This window comes from Fulmarus glacialis, unplaced genomic scaffold (genome assembly GCF_000690835.1).
Source record: "Fulmarus glacialis isolate BGI_N327 unplaced genomic scaffold, ASM69083v1 scaffold19551, whole genome shotgun sequence".
NCBI classification, from domain to species: Eukaryota; Metazoa; Chordata; class Aves; order Procellariiformes; family Procellariidae; genus Fulmarus; species Fulmarus glacialis.
The window spans coordinates 52,675-77,809 of record NW_009192422.1 but is presented as its reverse complement, the minus strand read 5'-3'; the positions used below and the strand labels follow the sequence as shown (position 1 = coordinate 77,809).

Below are 25,135 nucleotides of genomic sequence, written 5' to 3'. Positions count from 1 at the left end.
AGAAATGTCTCATTTTCTCCTGTCTCATCTTTCTATTCATCTTTCTTCCTGGCATCCGTGGATTTTTCTTTTTGTGTTTCTTTTCTCCTTCCTTTCACCTTGAGGAGATCCCTGTGTTGCTGAATGACCAGAGATGACAGATGCTCTATTTGCATTTCAGGCTGACTGAAGCTACAGGGGTTATTCTTCTCTGTGGCATGTTTACCTCTGGGGAAGCAAGGATAAGGATTCAGGTTCGATCCTAGACTCTGGATTGTGCTCTCCCTTTGTTTCCTATCCCTTTCTTTATCTCCCTCTTTTTTTTTTTCTTTGACCTGTTCTTCATTGTTAAAAAGTGGGTTTTATTTTTATCTATTTATTTTTTACCTGTAGGTAACTAGTTCTGTCTTGAGGTAAAAACAAAGTGAAGACAAAACATCTCAGGATTTCTCTCAAGCTACACTTCAGGTTTGAAGTGTGTGGTTATCGGGGCAAATGTAATTCTACAATGAAATGCAAATGTCTTTTGTTCGTGGAGTATTTTACTCCAGATAACACTTGTTAAAACAGCCTTTTCTTCTCATGCTTTAAAGCATTATTGCTTGTATCACTTTTTTGAATGCTAGCACCAAAAGTTGTTTTCTTTGTTAAATTAATGTGTTTGAATATCTATATGGTCCGGTGCTGTAAGCAGGAAGAGCAAGGAGGAGACTGATTTTGTTTGTCTTACCTCTGTGTACCTGGGGTTACCCATCAGCAAAGCAGTGGGCAATGAAACTGAAAAGAAAAATTCCTGCTGCTTCTGGAGTGTTGCTAATAAAGGACAGGTACAAAAGAGACCAGATTTTTTTTTCTGATAGATTATAAAGCATGTAGGAGAAGAGGTAGGAGAAGATGTAATTCCTGCCCTGATGAAAACCCTGGAAGATTTAAAATTAGAGCTTAGTTACTCTCAAGATGCATCTTCATTTCTAGACAGATTACTCAGTTTCAGAACCTGCATTTTCTGGATCTGCTTTTTGCTAATGTCCTACAACATGGGTGAGTCTTTGTGGCCCTTCACTTGACCATTAGAGATTTTTTTGCGGGTTGCTAGTTCAGAAAGTGATGGGAAGTTTCAAAAACCCAGGTAGGCTTGTTCAATAGGCAGAAGTGTCCTCGTAGCTTCATGAATTGCATTGGGCTGTTGTCAGTTCCATGCTCCTCTTGCTCTGGTTTGGTGTTGCTTCTAGTCCTAATATAGTGGCATGATCTGTACGTTTGAGGAGCCATCAGTTAAATGTGATTTAATATGCAAGTTTACAACTTTGGAGTTCCAGTTCAGTTTGAGGAACAGCAACAAAGCCATAGCATAATCTGTATACAGAAAAACAGCACCTTTTGTACAGTCTATATTTTTCTTGTGGCTTTAGTAAGAAAAGAAGAAGTGAGAAAAGAAGTGTACTGATCAGACCTAGGAACGGCTGTTTTCAAATATAATATACCCAAAGTAAAAATTATTCTGCGTATCAGTTGTGGAAGTAAAACTCACATGTTGACTTGTGGCCAGGCCCTTTTTTCTCTCTCTGAAGTAGCACATACTCCAATCAATGTCTGTTTAGTAGAGTTTATGTAATAACTATGGTGAAATTAATTTTAAGCAAATGTAAATTCCGTGATTTCAGTTACTATGAAAAGTTGGTAGAGGGTTAGAGACGGCTTAAGTACTCAAATTGACTTTTTTTTTGTAGGGTAACTAAGAAAGTTGCTTTTTGTATAGTCTAGTTTATGAATCTTTGCTTGGTTATGATATCTAGGTTTTTAAAATAGTTAAGTTACCCTACTAGCTACCAAATATAAAAAAGGTGACCTTACATGTTTTTAAACTCACATAGAATTGAAGGGAAATGTGTGCATATTCAAGTTAGTCTAGTGATTAGGAGAGCTTTCTTGTCCATTAAGTTCTTGATAGTCCGTGGTTGCTGAGTAATGTAATTTTTACTGGTATGCTAAGGAAAGGATAACACAGTGAGTTAAATGTTAAGAATAAGGAATATGAAACCAGAAATAAGGAATTTACAAAAAAAAAAGTGCATGTCAAGGATCATTAAACAAACAAGCAAAAAACCTCTCTTCCTCTCCCAATATAGCTTTGAGGGAGCAGAAATGGTTATCAGTGATTTGAACAACATCTTATGCCAGTTATAAAACTGGGAGCAGAGACCATCTCCTCTTAATTGTCCATTGTCCCAGTTATTATACAGTACTTTGTTCCAGAGGAAGAAAGGAATGTACAGCTTCAAAAGATGTTTTACATACTTTAATGAACTTTTGGAGTAAATACTTGGCCTATTTAGAATATCTGTAATAAATGTGTTTTGTTTTGTTTTTGTATCTTTGAGTAACATTTCCAAAGAGTCAAAACCAATTTATTCTTTAGTTCTTAAAGTGCAAGAATGTCTTTAAGATTTCATTGCTTTTTTTAGACCGACAACTTGTTTTCTGTCACCTATCTAATTCTAAGTCTGTAAAGCAGTTATAAGGGTAATTTAAAATAGTGTCATGGCTAGAAGTTAATTTTTCAATTTTATTTGATCCACTTTATCTGTATTAATCTCTTTCCTTCCTCCTCCTGTTTTGTAACACCCTTCCAAACCCTCCAAAAGTAAAATTCAAAGCACATGTGTATCAACTAGCTAAAATATTTTCTAAATATATTCTAAAAAAAAATTTTAGATTTTTTTTTTTTAAAAGATTAAAAAGCAGTGATGCATAATATACAAAATATTTAAAATACTGGTTCTAATTTCAAAATACCATATCACACATTGCTAAGTTACCTCCTCTGAAGCAGTGTAGTCTCAAGCAATACGAATAGGATTTCCAACCAGAAGATTCTCATACTTGTCATAATTTGTGTGGTTTTTGATGCATCCTTTCTTCTTTGTTTCTTTGCGTGTAGAATGGCACCAGCGTTCTGGCAAGGCTGCGGATATTGTACCACTTACTAGTTGTGTTGCATTTTTAAAGAAAATACTGAAAGTGGTGTCTTTGAGTATGCTTCTTGATGGTGCTTTAAACGTTATGCGCAAGGCTTGTGAAAATTCTTTTGTTTTGATTATGCTTAATTCATGTATATTTGCTTCCATATAGCTGGAAACACACTACCTTTGAAAAGAACGAAACAAAGGAACTCTGTCAGGCTGTGATATACCTATTACTTAAAATCTTCTGGAATTGTATATTTTGAGAAAAGTGATGCTGTGAAAAGTGTCTGGATTTAATAAAATATTGTTGCTATTATGAATCATTATTAGTGTTTCTAGATTGCTGCAATAAAAACCTAAGAAAGGAGAAAATGTCAGTATTTAACAGTATCAATTAGGAGAAGGTTGAACACGTTTAAGATGTATACAACTGGAAAATCTGTGAGCTGATTTTTCTGTATTTACCTAAATTTCTATTGGTGTGTGGTTAGCATCGAAAAAATTTGGAAGTTAAGACATTATCTTTCCATAGAAGAGGAAAACCTGAAAAGATTGCAGGAGTAGTGTCTTTAAACAAACTCTTAACATCGTCATTTGGCTGCTGCAAGTAGGGGGACCTGAGTGTTATTTCTTGATGTCTCAGTGGCTTTTATGCCTTTCTTTTGTCTGCTAGGCTTAGTTTGTAGCTGTGAGACTTACAGTAGAGCTTTCAAGCTTCTTTTTCATATGGGACAAGGATTGGCATATACAGGAAAGGGAAAGGATAAATGGATAAGATGGATAAGATGGAGGGGGGAAGAAAAAAAAAATCTGTGCTCAGAAGAAATCCTGTCCCTTTGTGGGAAAAAAGCTGGATGCTGCAATGCAGGAGAGGGGGGAATAGACTTGAGAGAATGAAAAAGAGGGAGGTCGGAGACCAAAAACAATATAGAAAAACATGTCCATATTTTTCTACAAAAGTATAAATAGGTAGGATGATAAAAGAAATGTTACACAGAATTTGTCTGCAAGCAATGAGAGTCTCTACAAGAAGGCATCCAGCTGTACATTTTCCTCCCAAGTTAAGACACTTAAGAGGCGACTCGTTGAAACAGTGGGCATGTGAACACCTGGGCCACCAATTCTGGCTTCCTCTTCTGTTTAGAGAGGTGAAAGATTTAAGCAGATGATGATCGTTCTTTGGCATCCAGAAATACTGGTAAACATGAGTAATTCGTTGGTGGAGATCTGAAAATTAAACCACCAATGTTTTAAAATCTCATTAGTATGGTTCTTTGTTTTCTTGCTTTTTACACAAACTAGTGGAAAAAGTTAATTGCAGCTTTTCTGTTTATTAGGCTTGAGATTTCTAAAGATGCTGCTTTGAGCATGTCTCCCCAGCCAGAACTAAAGAATGGAAAAAGTAAGGTGGCCTTAAATTGAATGTAGTCAAGTTACCATCTGGACTCTTTTTTAGATATATTCATTAAAACAATGCCTATGTGCCTATTCTTACTGGCATCTTGTCAATGTATGTGACAGAACAAGATTCTTCCCTGAAGTACAAAAAAGTTTGCGGAACCTGTGAATATTGAGTATTGTATGACCTCGTGGAATCTGTCCATGTCTTATTTCTGGTCTTCGTAGGACTTCAGGTTTACTGTTCTCAATACATGCTCACATTTGCCTGACTTTTGTTTATCACAAAATTGTGATTCTCAAGACTTACCCTTTAATCTTTTTCTTTTCTTTTTAATATCCCTGTACTGGAGTTCTTACCTGGTAAATTTGCATCTGTGGAGAATGTACCAACATGAATCCTTGTTAATCCATATTAGAGGCTAATTGAATAGCTTGGTGATGGCTTGAATGCCCAAGTTCCATGCTTTTAGGAAACGCTGATTGCTGATGTAAAAATTATTGGTAAATATTTGACATTTAATCTTCATGGTCGTCCTGCTGGTGCGCTGGTATGTAATTAATAGGTGTACAATTGAAATGACAACTTTCAATGAGAATCTAGTACCTTTGAGAAGTCTATAGGGCATCATTTAGTAATTCTCTTGAGCTGTTTACAGTTCCTGCTGCATATTGCATGTCGTTCCATTTGCTACCTCATATTTAGGTCAGTAAATGCTAAGATGGGAGAAAAAGAGAAATGCAGCTGTAAATTTGTTTACCAGAGCTAGCTAGATGGGCCAGGTTAAAATGTTTGTAACTTAACCTGCATGTAACTTTCACGTGTGGCTTGAAGAGAGGGTGATCTGACACAGAGAAGTTAGTTGTATTTGACCTGGAATGCCTTTGGAAGTTTTCATTGACTAATTGATTGTATTTAAAGCAGTAGTGCATGGGGTCAGCTAAGCTGCTTATCCTTCTCAAGGTCAGGGAGTTAGTTTTCCCTGGCTAGTTAGGAGCAGCAAGTGTTTCAAGAATTCTGCGGACATTTTCAGAAGGTGGTTGACTTTGCTTCAGTCTTGTGATGTTGGAGAGATCTTGGGAGATACTGTGCATTTGCCTAAGCAAATTCATGCAATGAACTGTAGTTAATCAGTGCCTCACAGTTTTCCAGTGCTGCTTTTGTTATTATTTTTGTGCACTGAAAATGATAGATGTGCTTTTTCTACCTCTGTAAATGTTCTGTAGCTGCCTGCTTGTTTCATATATTCCTTGCTACCCAGTTTTGTTTCCCCCCTTTTGTTCTCTCTCTATAGGTGATGAGGGGGAAATGGAAGAGAATTTATTCTTGTTAGGGAGGAACTTCCTCCAACCATAGGATGCTAAGAAATGATCAGATGCCTTACTTTGAGCGAGAGGAAATGTAATTGCTGCAGGGTGGAGAGCTTGAGGAAGGCTGAGGGCTGCCAGCTTTGGAAGCTTGTGTCCTGCAGTGGTGCACCTTTGAATTGCAGTGGGAGAACCTAGAATTGAGGGACGTTGCTGAGTAGGCTCTGTAACCTCCCATGAAGCCGTAGACATGGGGTTAGATTTGGGGAGGTTTTTACAAAACCAAAAGAGATAAAAATAGGAGTCAGGTAAGATTTTTTTCAAAAGCATTTTGGTATCTAACTTCTTTTGACTCCTGTCTATGAAACAGATTTTTAAACCTCTGATGGTTTCCTGTTGGTGATATTCTTCTTTTAGTTCCTGACACATGTTTAATTAATTTTTTTTTCCACCCTAGAGGTGAGAATGCCTCATCCTTGATCTATTATTTTCAGACAATAACTTTCCCATCAGCCCCAACAAAATTGGCCTGATCTCATTCTGATATGTTCAGTAATGCAGCTCTTCAGAGTTTGCCAGTGCATTTGTTTGGAGGCCAAGTGACACTGCTCTGGGATTTAGATACAGGAAAAAAGCTGGTTAGAGATTAATTTTGCATGTAATATGTAAGGATGGATACTAATGGTAGAGAGCAGCACATTAAATAGTAGAGGTTGCATGGTGTTTTGTATGACTTCCTTTCAGCGTCTGAAAACATATCAATACTTTTTGATAGAGATTGATGCTCAGCTGTGATGCAGTCTTTTTGATTTGTGTTTATGTTCCATTGTCTACATTCAGAAAAATATCCGGTCCCTGTTGGTCTTTGTAGCTTGTTTTTTTGTCTTAGGCCACTGGAGATAATTTTGAATTCTGAGCTTTTAAAATACCTTGCGTGGGGCAGAAGTGGGAATAACTGGTAGCACCGAGCCTTGCTTTCAGGAAACGGGAGCTGTTTGATGTCTGTGCTCTGAATGCACAATCCTGGTTATGCAGTATGCTTTCTGCATGGGGTGAGGGAGCGAGGAGTAACAGTGCAGGGGAAACGGCTTGCCTGAAGCTGATCTGCTTCATCAGCTGTAGAGTTATTCTGAACGCAAGCTGCCCAATTTGTCATGAAACCTTGGCCAGCCCTGGCATGAATACAGTGTTTTGTAGCACTGTCTGTCTTGCTTTACAAAAATCTGCTGTTCATTTTAGGATTTCTAACAGCTGTCGGTTGCTTGCCCAGGCTGCTCTTTTTTTGAAATGAATTCTTTTTTTAGGGCGGGAAATGGAAGGGTGTTTGGATTAAGATTTTTCCTGTCTGAATTTCCAGAGGAGGTTGTCAGGTTGTGAATGCTGCATTGCCTGCCTAGTGCTGGTATTACAGCTGTGGGATCTCCATCATGTTAGAGTGGGTGAGAGTTGAGAAAAGAGCTTACCGACATTTTGCTCTTGAGATTCAGAGCTTGAAGAGACAAATAGATCTTATCTGGCATAAGGCATCAACATAACATCAAATACTCCAGTTTCATCAGCACAGCCCTGTGCAGAAGATTTTCCAGTTATTGCATAGGAGAAGAATAGAGTTGAATGGAAAATACACCTTTCTGATCTCCATTTGACTTGTGTTTGGAGAGTTCCTGACATTTGCTCAGAGCAGATGTTTTCTGTAGGTACGTTGTACGTGTTTGCAACAAAATCTTATGTGAACCATGAGGCAGAACTTAGGTGACTAGCATCTTAGGAATTCGAGTTTAGTGATGGAGGAATGTGCCGGTGTTCTGTCCTGGAGTCATGAAACCAAATAATGGATTTTGGTTTCATGTTTATTTCCCTCCCCCATCAAACATCTTTTTGGTTACCAAATATAACTTGTAGCTTTCCGCCTTTACCTTGTCCTGAAGTTCTGAAGACTTGATTCAAGTGGGTTTTTTTCTAGAGATCTGGTTTCTAATATAGTAAGAGTGTTGTAGCTATGATGCTTTAAGGATATAAGGAAGACAAGTTTTAAGGAAAGAAGGGAAATCTGTTCTTCAGCCAGCTGACCTTTGGAGTGCAGAAAAAGTTTTCAGATGTGCAGCTCTTCTTCTGTCTACTAATTGCAAGAGGACCTTTGAGGGATGATTACACAGTGGGTTATCTGCTTGGCAATTAAAATTTACTTGAGCGTATTGAAACTCTTTAGTCATGTTTACCAGTGGTGAAAGGAGGAATAACATGGCAGGGGTAGTCATTTTTCTTATTAACATCTCATGCTGCTCTGAAGAGAGGATTCCTTCAGATGTTTTGCCTCTGAAATTGTTCTTGCTGACACAGAAAACCGCAGATGAAGTTTGGAGAAGTAGAAGCAAACAACTGCTCCCAGAAGGTGTATCGAGAAGTTTGCCTCCATCTTCACATACATTGTAGCCTCTTGCCATGACGTGCTGCTTCTTGTGTCATTTTCTGTAACGTCCTGTAGCAGAAAGCATTGGCCTTTTTCTTCTAGCATAGGTCTGCTCAGCAGACTAAGCACCCAGATTTCCCCAGGTGATGCCAGTACTACATTACTTGGTTAAATTGTAATTTGTCCCTATTGATTAAGTTGTGGCAAGAGTAACAGTAGCCCCGCTGGCTGTTGTTGCAGTAGGATTATGGCAGACACTGATACTTTGTGGGATGAAAGAATGTTTCTGAATCATTTTGTGGAAATTTCCAAACAAAGTTGTATTTGGATTGTCTGACAAGGTGATCTGAGTAGCTGGTCTGGCGGTCAGAGGATGTTAAACTTGCTCTCCATGTGTCTCAGGTTCTCATCTGGTGTGGCGCAGGGCTGAGAGGTCTGATACTCTTGGAGAGAGTGTGGAAGAAAAAGGAACCATTTCCCCACAAATCTCTAGAAATTCAGGGAAAGTAAATGCTGCATGTATTAGTGTGTGCTTTGCAGGCTAACATAAGAACCCCTACTACTTCTCTGTGTCTGCTTACTTGTTTCAACATTGTTAGCTTTAAAAGGAGGTGCATTGGGAACTAGAGCATCTCAAAGAAAGCCTTTCTGAAGTTAGATCATGACCACTTTATACAGCAGTGGAAGGTTTTGCTACTGGTAGAAGGTTTTTGCTAACAGGAAGAAATGATGAATTACTGTAGGGGTGGCTGTGGGATTTTTGGCATGCTCTTACTGATTTAAACTCTTAGCGGGTTAGGACTCTTGGACCTTACACACACATCATGCACCTTTTAAGTTTTAGTTCTCTTATCAGGTATTGCTTAGCATTATAAAGACTCAGCTTTATTTTTGTAGGTCTTTTTATGCCTCATGAAATCTTGTGGAAGTGTTACCGGGAGTTGGCATAATACTTGGACACTTTATGATTTAAAAGATGTAACTTTAAAAGTAATAACATAAAGATAAAATACTTCTTAACTCAGTCAAATACTGAAACAGCAGGAGTTGAGCTGAGTAAGTGGGATTCCTCCTCTGTGAGGCGCGCAGATTCTTTAACAAAAATTGTTTTGGGATGCAGCCTTTACGCTTGATGTTAGCACTATGATGATGCCATTTCTCCACAGGTGAGCAAAGTTAAGTCTTAAGTCAGCTGTTTTTTGGTTTTTTTGTTGTGTTGTTTTTTTTTTTTTTTTTTTAGCTCTGTACGCATCCAGAGAGTGAGTGTAGAAAACCATCGTGAAATGGGTTTGTCAGAAATGTTTTTTTTAATAATTCAGGTGACCAGAAGGGGAACTGCAAGCCTTAACAGGTTTAAAATCACTGACACTTGAAAGAAAAACCCTACTTGTCCACTCCAAATCCACAGTGTGATTTAGTATTGTATTCTGCAATCTACAGGGCTTGTGTGCAAAATAAAAAATTAGGTTTTTTTTTTGATATTTTGATGTATTTTAAGGTCTGCCTTATAAAATAAACTATTTCTTACGTCCTAAAATGCCTTAATCTTGGAGACAGAAGTCATGGTGTCAGGATATGTTTATGCAGTCAGCCAAATAATATATTTACCTGGTTTTGAAGGGAAATGTAAATACAGCAACATTAAACCATTAAACATTTTGACTTACATGTATGAACTGTTTGTGATGTAGTGTTAAGCAATTTTCACAATCAAATTGAGCTGAAATTTGACTCTGTGTTATGGCTTTTGCTATAGATGGCAGAGACTTTGGGGGTGAATTCGACACCCTCCTGTGATAAAACGAACCTTTTTGCATTGGATTAAAAAAAAAAAAAGCCATTCTTAAAATGTTATTGTGATGGTTGTAATGGAATTTGTATAGTAATAGTTGCTGCAGTTTGTCAGTTAAGCGTGAGGTTTCCAATTCTGGACCGTAATCTGCCCATCTGGGATTTGTATTTTTAACGGTTTTTGGCTATGAATCTCATCAGTCTTATCCAGTAAACGCTAATGAAAAAGTTCTGTTGCTTATTTGTCTTCTCAACTGTTTTGCACATAAAAATGTCATTCTGTGGCTTAGGGCTGATGTAGGCCTCCCCCCAAGTCTTCTTTTCGCTTTCAACATGGTATTAATATCCCTGCATTTGCTACCCTGTGACATTATTCTCAGTGTAATTTCACTGCTGCAAAATGGTTATGGGATCCAGACAGAGTTGTATAAATCTGGGTGGGGAAATAAGACGTGTAAGAAAGTATTGTAAACACAGATCCCATTACGGTTTTAATACTGTTAGTAAGCTTGCGGGGGTAGTAGCAGGGGAGGAGGACGAAGAAGAAAACAGCAAACAGGAGAAGCAGACCTGTTCCTAAATTGAAAAAAACATATTTAGTTGATAACTTTCCTTCCTGGGAGTTCTGCATTATTTTCAGGCAGTAAGAAGGGTAATGTGCACATTTAACAGGTGAATTACATGGACAGAAAAATATTACCAAGTTACTTTGATAGTTCTTTTTTGTTTGCTTTATCCTGTGGGCAAATCAATGTACTAGTGATTCAAACTGAATCTTGATTTGTCCTCTGGAGCATTTTTCTAGTTTGTTGATCACTTAGTTCTCCCTAGGGCTATGTTTTCAGTTATAAAAAAAAAATGTATATATGTATGTGTGTGTGTATATATATTTTTTTTTCGTTCTTGCGTAGTAGAGTATCATCCTGCCGTACCACCCTAATGGAGAAACCTGCATTTGTAGAGTTTTTCCTGTGGCTAACTTTACCTGAAATACCTGATGATTGCATTACAGTGCCCTGTCCTTGCTGTTTTTCTAGATCAGTTTAGCTGCACTTGCTAGCCTGTTATGCGTATGTGGATGTTTTAAAAATACAAAAACATTGAGAGAAAACAAAACCAAAGGAGCCCTCAAGTCAGAATGCTCCCTCCAGTCATCTTTTCTGAGCAAGCTTGATTAACAATCAATCAGCAGCAGTGTTTGTAGCATCCTTTCTCCACCACTTGATCCCTACTCTTGAACTATCTAACCTTCTTGGTCTGTCACAGCATGTGAAAAACTCGCACAGATGAATTCCACCAAAGCCTTTTTTCTGGAATCTACAGTTCTCCATTTGTTGTTGCAGCTGGCTTTGTGAATGCTGAGGTGTTTTGCAGGGAATTGGTTTGGAGTGGGTAGTATCTGAGAAACAAATAGCTGAAACTTTATTCTGACTTGGTATAGCAGGTGTTCCAGTGTAAAGGAGTTGCTTATTTTCTTGAGATTGACACTGCTTGAATAGTTAAGGAACCAGGAACATGTATTGTTGTATCGGTTTCCTTAATCTGTAAAAGGAAAATAAACTCCTACTTTTTAGCAATACTGTGGTTTGCTTGTTTTTTACAAAGAACGTTGTGGTTTTTTTTTCCCTTGGTATGAGATGGCATGGAATTATTAATCTGAAACAGAGGAATGCTAGTTGAAGACAACTGGGAATCAGTATTTGAATATTACACTGTGTCTTCAGCTTTTTGGATGCTTCATTCTGCACGTAGTCAAGCTAGACCAGGACTGAGTGAGGGGGAGCCACTCCTTATGTCCATTCAACTGTCAGGGTCTGACATTGCAGGGTCTTGGTTCAGTCTTGGGGTCCTCACCCCTCAGCTTGCCAGTTTGGTTTCTTCTCTTGTATTGTATTTGGGGCAAGAAAGTTCATTCTTGGTGCCTGTTCAGTACTTGGCATAGACATAGCCGTAAGAGCACCCATTAGCTCCAATTGTGCTGGAGCAATCTGTGATGTGTATGTGTCCACTGTGAACACCACTGAGACCAGCTGCGTGATTTGAAAAGATCATTTACAACCCAGAGTACAACCATTTTGGCGTGGGTGTTTAAAGGTGAATACTTCTTCTATTGTTTCAAGTGCTTGTATGTTCTCTCTCTCTCTTCTCTACGTTTAAAATTACGTTAGCTATTTTGGTTGCTTTTTTATGTTAAGTATTTAGTTTCCTTCTGGAGCTTGGTGGTTGTGGTTCAGTACTTCGTATGTTCCAAGTCTTACAGGCACAGACTAGAGTGACTGCAATATCTCTCCTACTGAGATGGAGAACTTTTCCTTTACCTCTTTGGAAACACAGCTATCCTGTTTGTGACTGCATCATGAAGCTTACATTTAGTTGTAGTTTAATTTACTCCCAAGATTGTAATCCCAAAGCTATTCAATATTCAAGGATGCTCTTAATATTCCACCATTTCTATGTATTTTGTATTAGTGCATTAAAGATGTGCTGTATTTTTTAATAATGTTGCCTGAAGTTTTGGAAATTGTATGGGACAGGTATTAGCTACCCATCTCACAAGTCTGCGCTTGAAAGCCACAAACCAGCAAGCGGACAGAAATGTACCCTTACTGCTTACAGAGGTTGCAAGTATATTAGTTCAGCTGAAGATATCTGAGGATATTCCCTTTCTGATGACTTCGCAGGGCTGGGACCTACCTGGGCAAAATGTTAATGTGACAGAAAACCGACTGATGGTGGCGTGTCTGTGACCCATTGAATCAGTTCTGCTCTTAACAGAATGCCTCTTTCAAAAGAGAACTAAAGTTAATGAGCTTTGTGGATGGAGCTTTGGATGAGAAATGCTTTTGAAAGAAGAGAAAATATCTTCAGACTTTTGCAACATGCTTCTGTTACATAACGTGTCATGCTCAGTTCAGAGGTGAATTTTGTTTATTTTTAAAAACACATGTTGCTTTTTATAGGATTTTGATTATGCAGTAAAATGGAAGAGGAAAAAGTAAAGAAGTGTAAGTAATGGCCTAAATACCTTGGCTCTGACTTATTTGAAATGAAGAGTAAATTTTTAATTAAAAGGCTTATGTTTCATTTTGCAATGTTCACCTTGGGAAACATTCAGAGCATTCATCTTCGAATATTACAGAGTTCAAAGCAAAGGTGAAGTTTTCTGATGTTTGTTGCAGAGTTTGAGACCTGAAGGAATATATTGCTCTGGCACGTTCTGCTTAAAGACATCAACTGCGAGAATAAATTTCTAGAAAAGAAAAAAGAACAAGAGAATAAAGTAAAACCAACAGCAGAATTTTAGAAGGAAATGTACGAAAAATAGAAAACAGTAAGAAACCAAATACTTTTAAAGAGTTTTGATTTAGGTATATTATGGTTAAATGTAATGATTGCTCTGCTTGCCCATATTTGAGAGTTCTCAGCACTTTTTGGTTTTAAGGGGTATCAGAGAATATATCATTGACTTAAGTCAAGGGGCATTTTACTGATAGGCACTTAACTAAAACAAAACAAGCAGAAATGCTTACAGTGCGTTCTACAATAACAGATTTATCTTTCTATGTGGCAAATCCTGTAAAAAGCAATGTAATATTTACCGTTTTTTAAATGAGGTTTGTAAAACAGGTTTTATAACACCCCCACGTACCTCCTTCACTGGTCGAGATTGCAGACTGCTTATTTCCTGTTAGTTTTACTGTTTTTCTCACTTCAGCTTTTGATATCAGAAGTGCTTCACTTAATTTTCTTCATCTCCTTGTTCTGTGTATAGTTGTATTACTTTGGTCTGCGCTGTTACATTTTGGGCTGAAGCCAGCGGGAAAGGTGAGGGGAAATGTGAGGTGGGTACTAAGGATAGCTATAAAATCAAAGCTATAGACTCATCTCTAAAAAGATAATGCAGCCTAACATGCCATTTTTCTTAATGTATATATAGCAAAAGCAATGTGTGCTGTCTTTGTACTGTGTCTTATCTCTTGCTGTGAGATTTGTTAACTTGCATTTGTATTTATTCACTTGAATGTATGGTTTATTTTTAGAGTTGTGTGTCAAATGAAAGTAACCCAATGGAAATAATGTAATTAGATAACAAATGCATTCAGTGCTTGGCCCAGTTGGTTTTTCTTTCAGTTCCATTTAATAGCTCTTTGGTATTCTCATGGCCCCTATTTTGCTGATTATTCAAGCAGTTTCTTCTCTGTTTGTCTACCATGGAAACTCAATTATTGTACTGAAGGAATAATAGCTCAGTTTGAACATGATCTGTTTTTATGAATAATTGTTGGCTGCAACTTGTTGCAGCCTACCCTGTATTGGGAAAGGTTAAGCAATGTAGCTACACATGCATTCCTATGCCAGTAAGCCCTGCTGGCACAGAAGTTATTTCCACTGGTGAAAATGCATGTTTGTGTGCATAGCTTGTGTTGGCTGTTTTGGGTTTGGGTTTTTTTTTCCTTGTTGTTGTTCTGGCAGGAATAGTTATGTCTATGCTAAAGTTTTAGCTATTATAAAATGGCTATAAAAATCAAACCTGTAATTGATATGAAACAGTAGCAAAAAGGGTAGGATAGTCCTCATCAAAAGCTGCATGTTCCACGTGGCAGTAAATAGATGAGACGTGATTCATAACGGTTTAGATATGCTTGATCCTGCCTCTTAGGTAGGAGGTATAGATTAGATGGCCTCTCAAAATCCCTTCCTGACATGGGTTTTGCTAGTCATTTAACCTGTGAGTGAGAATTGTTTGAGGTTGCTTATGCTTTGCCTGTGACTTTATTCAAATTCCAAGACTTGAAATGCTTCCTTTGTTCTGTGTGGGTCATCATGTCTGCTTCCCAAAAGGAAGCAGTGATTCTTGCTAGTTTTGCTCCACAATTTAAAATTATCTTCTCCCTTGAATAGATTTATCTTGCAGATTTGTCAATTTTGTATTACATCTTTGATTTCACTATTGTATCATTTTTTATATTAAATTTGCAATCTTACTTGCTGTCCTTTGCTTTCTGAGCAGAAGCTGTGATGCTTTCTCCTTTTCTTTGTTAGCAGACTGCTCCTTTTTTTTCTTGCTCAAAATATATTTATTATAGTACCTGAGAGTACCTTTTGTCTGTTTTATTAATAATATCTTTTGATACAAGTAGGTATGAATCCACAAACCCTGGATTTGTGTATCTGGAGATAAACGTTTTGAATGGATCTCTCTTTGTTTAGGATTCAAAGGAGAGTATTCAGAGTCTAATTTAAGCACCTAACTCAGACTGCCCAGCTGACTTTACAGGAGGCCTAACAAGAAAAGATCCTCTGATGCTCTGAGTCATGTTCTAGATAAGTGTCTCACCTTGTCTACATAGGGGACTACCCCCTTGAAACTTAGGGCAGTTTAACTTCTTAATTTTAGTATTTACATTGTATGCCAAGTTAGCTACTGTGAATTCACCTACCCTTAAAGTATCATTGGAAAATTATTTTCTACTTTTTGGTTATTTTCTACTATTTCTTTTCCACATCTCTTTTTACTTGTAGAAAATTCAGCATTTTAGAAAGATGCACGGTCTTATAGAGAAGATAATTGCTTTTTAGATTATTTTTTCCACACCAGGTTTTACTGCTTTCACCTTATTCTGAAAATGTCTAAGCTATGTGCTGTGAATGTCTGACTGTGGGTTATGATAAATATGCCAGATAATTGGCCACCTGTCTTCTGCTGATTACTACTAACACAGTACAGCTGATGAATCAGTTAATGAGTTCAATGCAAAGTCAGCCTGTTACCTTAGTTCACTGTGTAAAACTGTTAAAATCAAGCTGGCTGACTTGCACTGGACTTACACTGGCACAGATGAGGAGGGCTTATGTTGTCTTCCCACCTGGAAGAAATGTTTTCTCAGGAGAGGTAATTTCAGTAACGCTTGTCAAAGTATTTTTCTTGAGCTAGTTTAGTTTAGCTTGAAAGAGAACAGCCATACTATGTAGTGGAGAGATTGGAGGGTGATTGCAATGATCGTATTACTGCTCCTAGTGCCAGTACTACTCTACTAGTACCATTGAGACCTAGTAACTGATTGTATGTGTGTCCTAGTCCATTGCAACAGTAAAGTAAAATATTTTTAAGAGTAAGGTGTACTCACAGAATAATAAGCAGAATGCATTTGCCTTTGCTGCTTTTTTGTCAACTTAGTCTGTCTCTAGCATTTCTAATCTAACCTTCATACGCAGCACCAAATCCTTGTAAAAAGAAATACCATCCAGGGCTGCAGGCTTGCAGCTCTTTAAAGAATGTGCAGGTGTTTCACTTGGGACTGAAGACTTTTTTGAGTCTTGTACCTTGTAGAGGTTGTTTAGGTGTTCTCTCTTTTCTAGTATCGTGTAATGAAAGACTTGGATAAAGTGGCTCTATACAGAAAGTGCAGTTAAAACCACAAGAAATATTTCTCCTTTCATTGCTCAGAGTAATTTCAAGTATTTAAGTGCCTCAGTTTGGATCTTCTGTGGTATCTACTACTACTGTAGTAGCAGCAGCAATGACACTTAAGTTGACTATGTTGCACTAATTAAAAATAGTAAATTTTTTTTTTGTGACTAATTAAAAATAGTAATTTTTTTAGTGACTTGTTGAAAGCTTTACACCTGTTCTGGTTGTCAAAAGTGGAAATGAGATGACTTTTCTGCCAAAATCTTATTTATCTGCTAGCTGTAGAGAAAGGGACACTCCACTTTTCCATCGTTGTTCATTTTACAATCTGCTGTTCTCACATTTGTGGATGGGATTACAACACTGTAAAACAGAGGCTCCGCCTATAGACTAAAAATCACTAGTAATGGAGAAAATAATCCTGGCAGTGAAAGACTGACTCTATCTGGGAGAACTGAACGCTGCCTAATGATGAATCTAATTTCACTGCAATCAAAAAATCATAAATGTGGATGTTTGAAGACTGTATTTTCTTTCCATATTTATGCAATCCTTCCATTTGACAGGTCTGCTCAGTACTGGGGGAGATGTTGGCTGCTTTGCTGTGTGCATGCACATTCAAAGCCCTCTCCCTTCCTATCTGGTTCCCAGCTGTTCGGACTGGAGGGCGTCTCTAGGCAGAGGGTGAGAAAGCTCTTACTGACATCAGGGCTTAAGTTTTCCTTTGATATGTTGCCTGGAGGCTGGTGGGGAGGGAAAGCTGAGGGCCAGATTGGTTTACATTCTGGCTTCTAGTGGTGTTTCAGAATCTGATTAGGGAGGTGAAGAGTCATAACATCGAATATCTGAAACTGAATTAATTAGGGTGTTGACAACAGGGTTTGGAAGACGGGGGAACCAAGGCTGCTGTAGTGATGGATCAGGAAGTGATCTCAGTGAGGTGCTTGCAGATAAGACATGTCTAGCATTTTGTGTAGAGTGTAATCTAGCTCAGAGTGAAGCAGAAACATAAGGTTCCCATAGCCTGATGATAAGAAATCTTCATCTGCACTTAAAAACATAAAAAATGGAGTTAGTTTGGTAGAAAGTGGTGGTTAAATGTATTTATATAAAGCTCTTGGTGCCTTCAGTTAAGATCCTCATGGGCTCGGTATAGTCAGCACTGCACAAACATGTGAATTCCCAGTTGCTTCTGTAAAGAACTTGAAATATAAAGACAGATATGATACAAAAGGGGATAGTGAGGGGAATAAAACAACAAATACTAACTGAAATTAAAATCTTGTAAATTGCTGAGTACTGAATGTTACCAAAAAAGTCAATACTAAGGTTCCTGGATAACCTTTCCGTTGCTGTCTTGTGCATATACAGTGTAATAGTTCTTTGTGTAATCACCTGGCATTCAGAGAATGTTGCTGCCATATTCTGACAGAAATGTGTGAAAAATATTTGGTTACCTTAAGTCTTGCTAAATGGTTTCAGTTTTGTCAGGAGACAGAGTTTGAGTCGCTGAAGTCTGCTAAGCTAATGTAGCTCTCCTGTTGAAGGACTGTTTTTTTAGGAATGTGAACCCCTGCCCTAGGGGGTGAAAACAAACACAAAGGTGGCAGGCAATTCTTCAGAAAATTTCTGTGCTGCCTTTTACTGTCTATCAAAATTGGTCCTTGAACTTAGTGAGATAAAAGAGGAAGTAGAAGAGCTCCCTGCTCCAGTCACTTTAGCCTCTCATGAGTTTTGTTCTCTGAATGGCTAATTGCATTTTGTTTCTTGTCTTGCTAGATGGGCTGGTGATCCCATTAGTGGAACTGTCTGCAAAACAGGTTGCGTTTCACATTCCATTTGAGGTGGTGGAGAAAGTTTATCCTCCAGTGCCTGAGCAACTGCAGCTTCGGATTGCCTTCTGGAGTTTCCCAGAAAATGAGGAAGATATCAGGTAATGAATACTACTTCTGTTTCATTGACGCTTAAGGAAAAGTTCTGTTCACTAGAGAAGAATCGTTGTCCATTTGATGTCCCATATATCTGCTGCTGCTGGTGTTCTCTTACACATTTTGTAATACATGGATGGGTTACTGTGGGATATGCTGTGATACAGGGTTTTATTTCAGGGTGAGCTGCCCTGCATATGACCCAGGAAAAGCATGTGCACATGCAGGTTCTGTATGTAAATGATAGCAGAATAAATGCACCCTTTAATTTGCCTGACAGTAACTTGTTTGTAGAGTTTTGTCCTTACAGAATCCTAGAGTCATTTAGGTTGGAAAAGACCCTTAAGATCATTGAGTCCAACTGTAAACCTAACACTGCCAAGTCCGCCACTAAACCATGCCCCTGAGTGCCACGTCTACATGTCTTTTAAATACCTCCAGGGATGGTGACTCAACCACTTCCCTGGGCAGCCTGTTCCAAGGCTTGACAACCCTTTCGGTGAAGAAATTTTTCCTAATATCCACTCTAAACCTCCCCTGGCGCAACTTAAGGCCATTTTCTCTCGTCCCATCACTCGTTACTTGGGAGGAGACCGACACCCACCTCACTACAACCTCCTTTCAGGTAGTTTAGAGCATGATGAGGTCTACCCGGAGCCTCCTTTTCTCCAGACTAAACAGTCCCAGTTCCCTCAGCCACTCCTCGTAAGATTTGTTCTCCAGACCCTTCACCAGCTTCGTTGCTCTTCTCTGGACACGCTCCAGCACCTCAGTGTCTTTCTTACATTAGTCTTATGCGGATTCTTTCCAGTTTGAATCTGTTGCTTGAGTCAGAGCTTTAACTGGGCTGAAAAATTGCTGGGGAGGGGTGGCTCAGTATGCTGTGCAAGCCTTTTGTTGGTGTAAGTAGGAGAATCAAAATTTGCTGAGTACATCAGTGGTCAGAGTGGATACTGTCAGAAAGATGACTATATTTCTTATGTTTTCACATAAATTGTGTGAGTACATAGTCAAAAACTCTATGCTTTTAGATCTTTTACCAAAGTATTTTTGCTGAAGCTTTTATACTATAGGAGGCCTACCCATGTAACTGTGCAGTCAGAATTTTGTTGCAAAGTAGTGATATTATGCTCTTTTAGGAATAATCATCCTGGAAGTTCTTAGATGCATTCATCTAAAGTTCTGGTATCAGATGGGGGAGGTAGTGTCAGAAGTGCTGATGTAATTAGTAAGATCACCTGTGGGGGAATAGAACAAGCCAGCTGGTTATACATGTTCATTATTCTCATGAGCACAGATGTAAAAAAAATTCATGTGAGCATGCAGGTAGGTAACTCATCTAGAAGTACAAGGAGTTTTTGCTGTGACATGCTAATATTGGACCTTGAATTGATATTATACTCTATATAAAAGCTTAATTTTAGGCTATGAATGAATTTGTATTTCAGAGCCTTGGGTTGAAATTCCTAGAAATGCCAGTGGCTATACACAAATGCAGTTAGGATGAGACTAATGATTTTTATCGTTGAATTGTAATGGAGAAATGGCAGAAAAGAAGTGGACTTCATCTTAAAGATGAAGGTAGTAAGGATTTTTCAAAAACCATGTCAACAAAGAATGCAAGAGGATAATAATGTGAAGTTTCTCAAAAACAGACTGATCTTGACATATGTGTATCTCTTGCAGATTGTACTCGTGTTTGGCGAATGGCAGTGCAGATGAGTTCCAGCGAGGGGAGCAGCTGTTCCGGGTGAGGGCTGTCAAAGATCCTCTCCAGATAGGTAAGAACATTGCAGCTTCAAATCTCTAGATATTTCAGATTCCCAAAACCATACCTGCAATGGGACAGCAGTGGTATGACTGTGTCTCAAAACAAGCTTTTCTGGCATCCTAGACTAAACTCCCTGCCACATGCATTCTTTGTAATGTCTTGAGCTAAATACTATGTTTATTTCAGCCTCAATCAGCTCAGCTGTGAAACTGAGTGAAAAGCCAGAAATGTTCTGAAAAATTAGATCCTTAATCTGTCTCAGTGTTTTGGAAAAAACTGTGTAGAATGCCTTTGTCTCCATAATGCTTAAATTCCTCATTGATAAAGAGAACTTGGTTTTCTAGTGGTTTGATCAAATGAATGCCTTGCCTAAAGTACATGTATGGCAGAGAGGAAGTTTGCAAGGTTTAATTATTCTTGTAGCAAGAGAGTTGTATTAATAATACAGTTACTCATGTAGTATTTTGGCAGAAGGAACTCCCTGTTGCTGGACAGTTGGTTTTATCGCTTCTCCTCACTTAATCTTGTTCTTTTTCTGTTTCACGGTTATAGAAACTAATCTTATCTTAAACAAAGAATTGAACTCTGGATTTTTCATTAAATCCTTTGAAGTAAAGAAGAATATTGAGTTGGCTTTTCCAGTGACAGCTGTTAGACAGGAAATTATTATGTGAAATAAAGACGCTAGTAGGTGGGCCATGTCAATCCAATGCAGATGTGTTGTTTTTTCCGCAAGTGTAAGCTTCAGAATTAGAATATTAATTGGCATGTGGGAACTGAGCTTGGTTGTAATAAGAAAAATTATAATATAAAAAGCTGTATAATGTTGAGGAAAGTTCCTGTATTTTCCTGTGATTAGGGATAGAGACTTCTATGGGCCTGTTTAGTTGCTAGTACCAGTAATATTTAACTCTCAGTGATCAGTGGAATGAATAACTTTAGGTAAAGGACCCTCAAAAAGGGAATAAAAGGGAGTCAAACTGTAAAAATTTGGGAGAATGAAAAGAAAACGAGATATTCATTGAGATAGGCAAATTTCAAGAGTGATGAACTGTTATCTGAATATAGGGTAAAGCATCTGAAAGGATTTTACCTAGTCCGTTGTCTACTGTAGTAACGATAGCAGGAATTCTTGGGAATGGAAGTGAAGTACTTCCTCATACATAAGGTATATTGAGTTGTCAGTGAGACCAGATAGTAATTTTGGAACATCAACGAAATGGAGCTAAATAAGATTAAACTGACTTTTGAGTGCATTCATAAGCTCCTGATGTCAGAACTGAAATGCCAAGAGAGGCCTCTAAGGCATCTGCTGAACTTCAGGAAGGCAAATGTTTAAGAGACACCAAAATGAATTAAAATGCAACTGGCTGAAATTCAGTAATTCCTGGGACTTTCACAATGGAAAAGAGCAGAATATTTAATAGACAGTGCTAAGACAGTGGTCAAAACTTGTTTCAGTAATAAATTAAAAAGGCGAGGAGGTGTAAAGCAATGTAAATGAACAAAGGCTAGCAATATTAGTGCCAAAACTGTGCTTGGGGGAGGAGGAGAGGAGTAGGGAAAAAGAGGAGGCAGTGAATGATACAGGGGAGGAACTTCTCAAGTACACATACAGCAACTGGGCTTCTTGAGAAAGGATTATGTGTGTGGAAGGGAAGGAAGAAACTTCGTTTAAACAGTAACATAATTTCCTCCTTAGTAGAGGAACTTCATCTAATGGAAGGATTTTTTTTTTTTTTTTTTTCCCCATGAGTAGCAGCCCAGAAGCTGGGCAGTACAGGTGTGGTGGATATAGTTTCAGTTGCCTACTCCAAATGATTTTAAGGTGTGTGGTTGCAGTTTTGAGTTTCAGATACTGACAAATGGGAAAAGAAATGCAGGAAATGAAGCAGTCCTTGAGAGGGGATTTGATCTGGAGAGGGATTGGACAGTGCATTGTGATATTGTGATCAATAGGACAAAGCTTGAAATGTGCTTTGTGCTCTTTTTGTCCCATTTCCTTTTGCAGCATAAGATTTTTTTTTTTTAAAACATAAATGAGTAATTTTAGTCATCTTGTCCACATGCAAATCCATATCCATAATTTCTGAACACTAGTACCTCTTCACTGCATTCCAAAACCCCACTTTTTTACAGTGTTCTACTGTATATACACACAGAATTGGCTTTTGTACACCTTCTCCTGCACATTCCCTTTGTAGCAGTCATATACCCACCTCCTTGCACTGAAGACATTATTGCTGTTCTCAGATAGATATGTTGTGCTGATTTCAGGGACTTTTTTTCTATCACAGTTTTAATTTCTTTTTAACAAATGAGGAAGGCAGCAGCTGGTCCAGTCTGGATTCTAACCTTGAATAGTGTCTCTAAGTCTCCACTTTTTAGAGATTCTCCTATCTTGGTTTAAAACAAACAAAAGTCCAAAATTGCCTTGCTTTACTTCCTGTCTAAAAGCTTTTGTTCAGTTCTCGTTTTCCTATTTCTGTCCTGGGGAAGCCAGAGAAAAAGTTCTTAAATTCTATGCAGAGGTGTGTTTGCTGTCATTGTTATAGGGGCATCAGAACTACCAAATTCAATGAAGAAATCTTGGAAGCTGTATTGCAAGAAGTATTCTTAGCAAGGTGTTGTTAACTCATAGGTCACTTAAATCTTTTCATTCCAGTTGCTTTCTGAGTAGCTTGGGGTATTTCAAATTTGTGCATTTCCACCTGAAATCATGAGGACTAACAGGACCTCAGAAAAATGAGTAAGCAGACCTGAAATTTCACAATAAATGAGTTTCATGATAAAATAAATATTAAATGCAAAAGACATTGACGTAGCTATACTAAAATTCTGAAAACTGGATTTTAACCAGTGAGAAGCATATATTTCTTTTAGATACTTTTCCTGAAATATTAAGTTTCAGGGGTAAAGCAGTGAGAAGGGTAGGTTATGGACTGAAAAAGAAGCCATCTCTATTTTGTAGGACCTAGTCTAGGCCGCAGTTGATTATTTCCAGCTTTTACATTTGATCAAACCATGTGTCTTAATTGAGTATCAGAGAGGACAGTGTGCTGCTACCCCTTCTTCGCTACATGATAAAACCTGCTTCATGGGTGCAGTAGATCACTCCTGGTGCTCTCTGTGCATAGCAAGTATGTTGTACAGTGCATGTACCTGACACATGCTCTGAAACATTGGTGCTGGCTGCTTGACATATTTGTTCTGTTCATGAGTAGTAAATCTGGTGCTCATAAGAAGTGTAAGATGCACTTTCTGTGTAGAAAGCCTAAGTGCTTTCACAGAAGCACTAAGCTTGCTCTCCACCCACAGTGCATTCAAGAAAAATAGTAGGCAGGGGGTTGAGACTCCTGGCAGAGCAATTCCTCTTGCCTGCAGCTCATTCTGGAGGTCCCCTGGGAGTGGAGCTTGTCAAGAATAGGGTACAGATCTTAGTTTTTTCTGGTGGGCTACATGCAGTTGCAGAATGAATGCTTCTGGTACATGCAGACATGTTTTTGTAAGGTGTCATTATGCATGGAGTAGATAAGCCATTATCAGGTGGTGGGAGCAGGAGGTGGGTGGGAGGGAAGAACATTCTTGTGGTCTCTATGAGGTGGCCAGGTGACTCAGGTGTGCAGTAGATGTGATTCTTGTCTTCACATTTAAGCAGGAGGGTAAGAGCTGTGGTCTGCAGAAGACAATAGTTGCACTTTGACCGTAAACAAGTACAATTTGATGACCGTTTCTTTAAACAGTAGTGTTGGGCTGAGCATTCCAGAATGGTCCCCCTCATAGTCAACTTTTCAGTCCCTGCAGGCTCAGACTTTTGTAAGCTGCGCCGTGAACTGAATTGTGTTATTTTTCCTGGTAAAAGTAACCATTAATTTAATCCAGAATTTTTTCCTGATGTGGTTTCCTGTGCCATCCCACAAACAGTTGTTCAGTACAGCAAGTCTGGTGGTGCAAAAGAATTGGGCAGAGCTGCTTGAATTAGCAGTGTCAGTAGCAGACATGTTCAAGCTATAGGTTGAGTGGAAGCTTGTGATATGTCATGGTGAAGCCCTTAAATTTTCTTTGTCTCTTTTTATAACTGTTCTTCCCTCTTTGCATTTAGTCAGTTAACTGTCTTCATGTACAAATGAAAATTTCATGGTAGGAGCTTGAGAAGAGTGTATAGCTGTGACCCATTCTTCTCTAACACCTTTCGAATACTTCTTTTTCTCAAACAGAATTGCTACAATTCCAATTTGTGAAATGCTTAATTTGCTTTTGTGAAAATTAGGGCATTTCGGCATTAGTCTGAGATGCTTCTAGTATAACAGAAGGACTAGCTGAACTGTTTGGGTTGTATTATCCAAGCGTGGAACATAAATTAGAACTGTAGCTTGTAATAAGCAGTGCAGTAATTTTGTGGTGAATGCCTTCTTTTGTTTTGATTCTGTTCCAACTGCTAAAATGGCTGAAGAATTTGGGTGGCATTATGTGTACTAATCAAAATAATCACACACATCAGGAAGAGGATTTGAATTCTGGTGAACAGGAGAAATAGAAAGGTTAAGCAAGGTAAGAGCAAGTTGGTATTGGCACAGGGATTATATTTTGAGGAAGAAATAGTGCACGTTGTTTTAAATGGGATTTAGTAGGTCACGTGCAATCCTGAACACCATCATTATAATAATCTCACAATATCATAATAAAAACTTAGTAGTGTGGATTCATAATGTACTTCCCTGTGCTGATGATAGAGAAACTATTTCAATCATCTGTCCCAAGCCATATTTTTTCACTTAAGGTATATTGTTGGACTGAATTTTGGTTATGGCTTTGATACCCTTGGTGCTTTCTATGCTTCATTAAAACTGAATTTGAGACTAGCAAAAAGACTCTGAGGCTGATACTCATTACTGTAAAGGATGATTAACTGGTGATGGGGACCTTCAAGACAAGTAGAAGATTCATGCTCCTGATGGCCTTTTCCTGCTCGTAATATGTGTGCCTCTGGATAACCATTATCTGTAGAGGAAGGTGCATTATGACTACAACTGGTATGCATTGTACATGAGTTTACACGAAGCCAAGCCTCATTAAAGTTCTTTGTCATCCTGGCTGAGATGAGATTCATAATTTATTTGATCACAGATTAATGGGGCTGGATTCATTCAAGTGTTATTGCTGAAATTTCGC

At 38.3% G+C, this 25,135-nt stretch overlaps 1 protein-coding gene across 1 annotated transcript in view; it reads left to right on the top strand.

Annotated features, from left to right (window-relative positions):
• The window catches only part of ZSWIM8 (zinc finger, SWIM-type containing 8), a 62,218-nt gene that overhangs the window by 5,948 nt on the left and 31,135 nt on the right, over positions 1-25,135 (top strand). The window contains exons 3-6 of the mRNA XM_009587073.1: positions 10,374-10,403; positions 15,902-15,906; positions 18,044-18,197; positions 19,879-19,973. Of these exons, the coding sequence (XP_009585368.1) occupies positions 10,374-10,403; positions 15,902-15,906; positions 18,044-18,197; positions 19,879-19,973 (284 nt within the window). The remainder of the gene's footprint in view (positions 1-10,373; positions 10,404-15,901; positions 15,907-18,043; positions 18,198-19,878; positions 19,974-25,135) is intronic.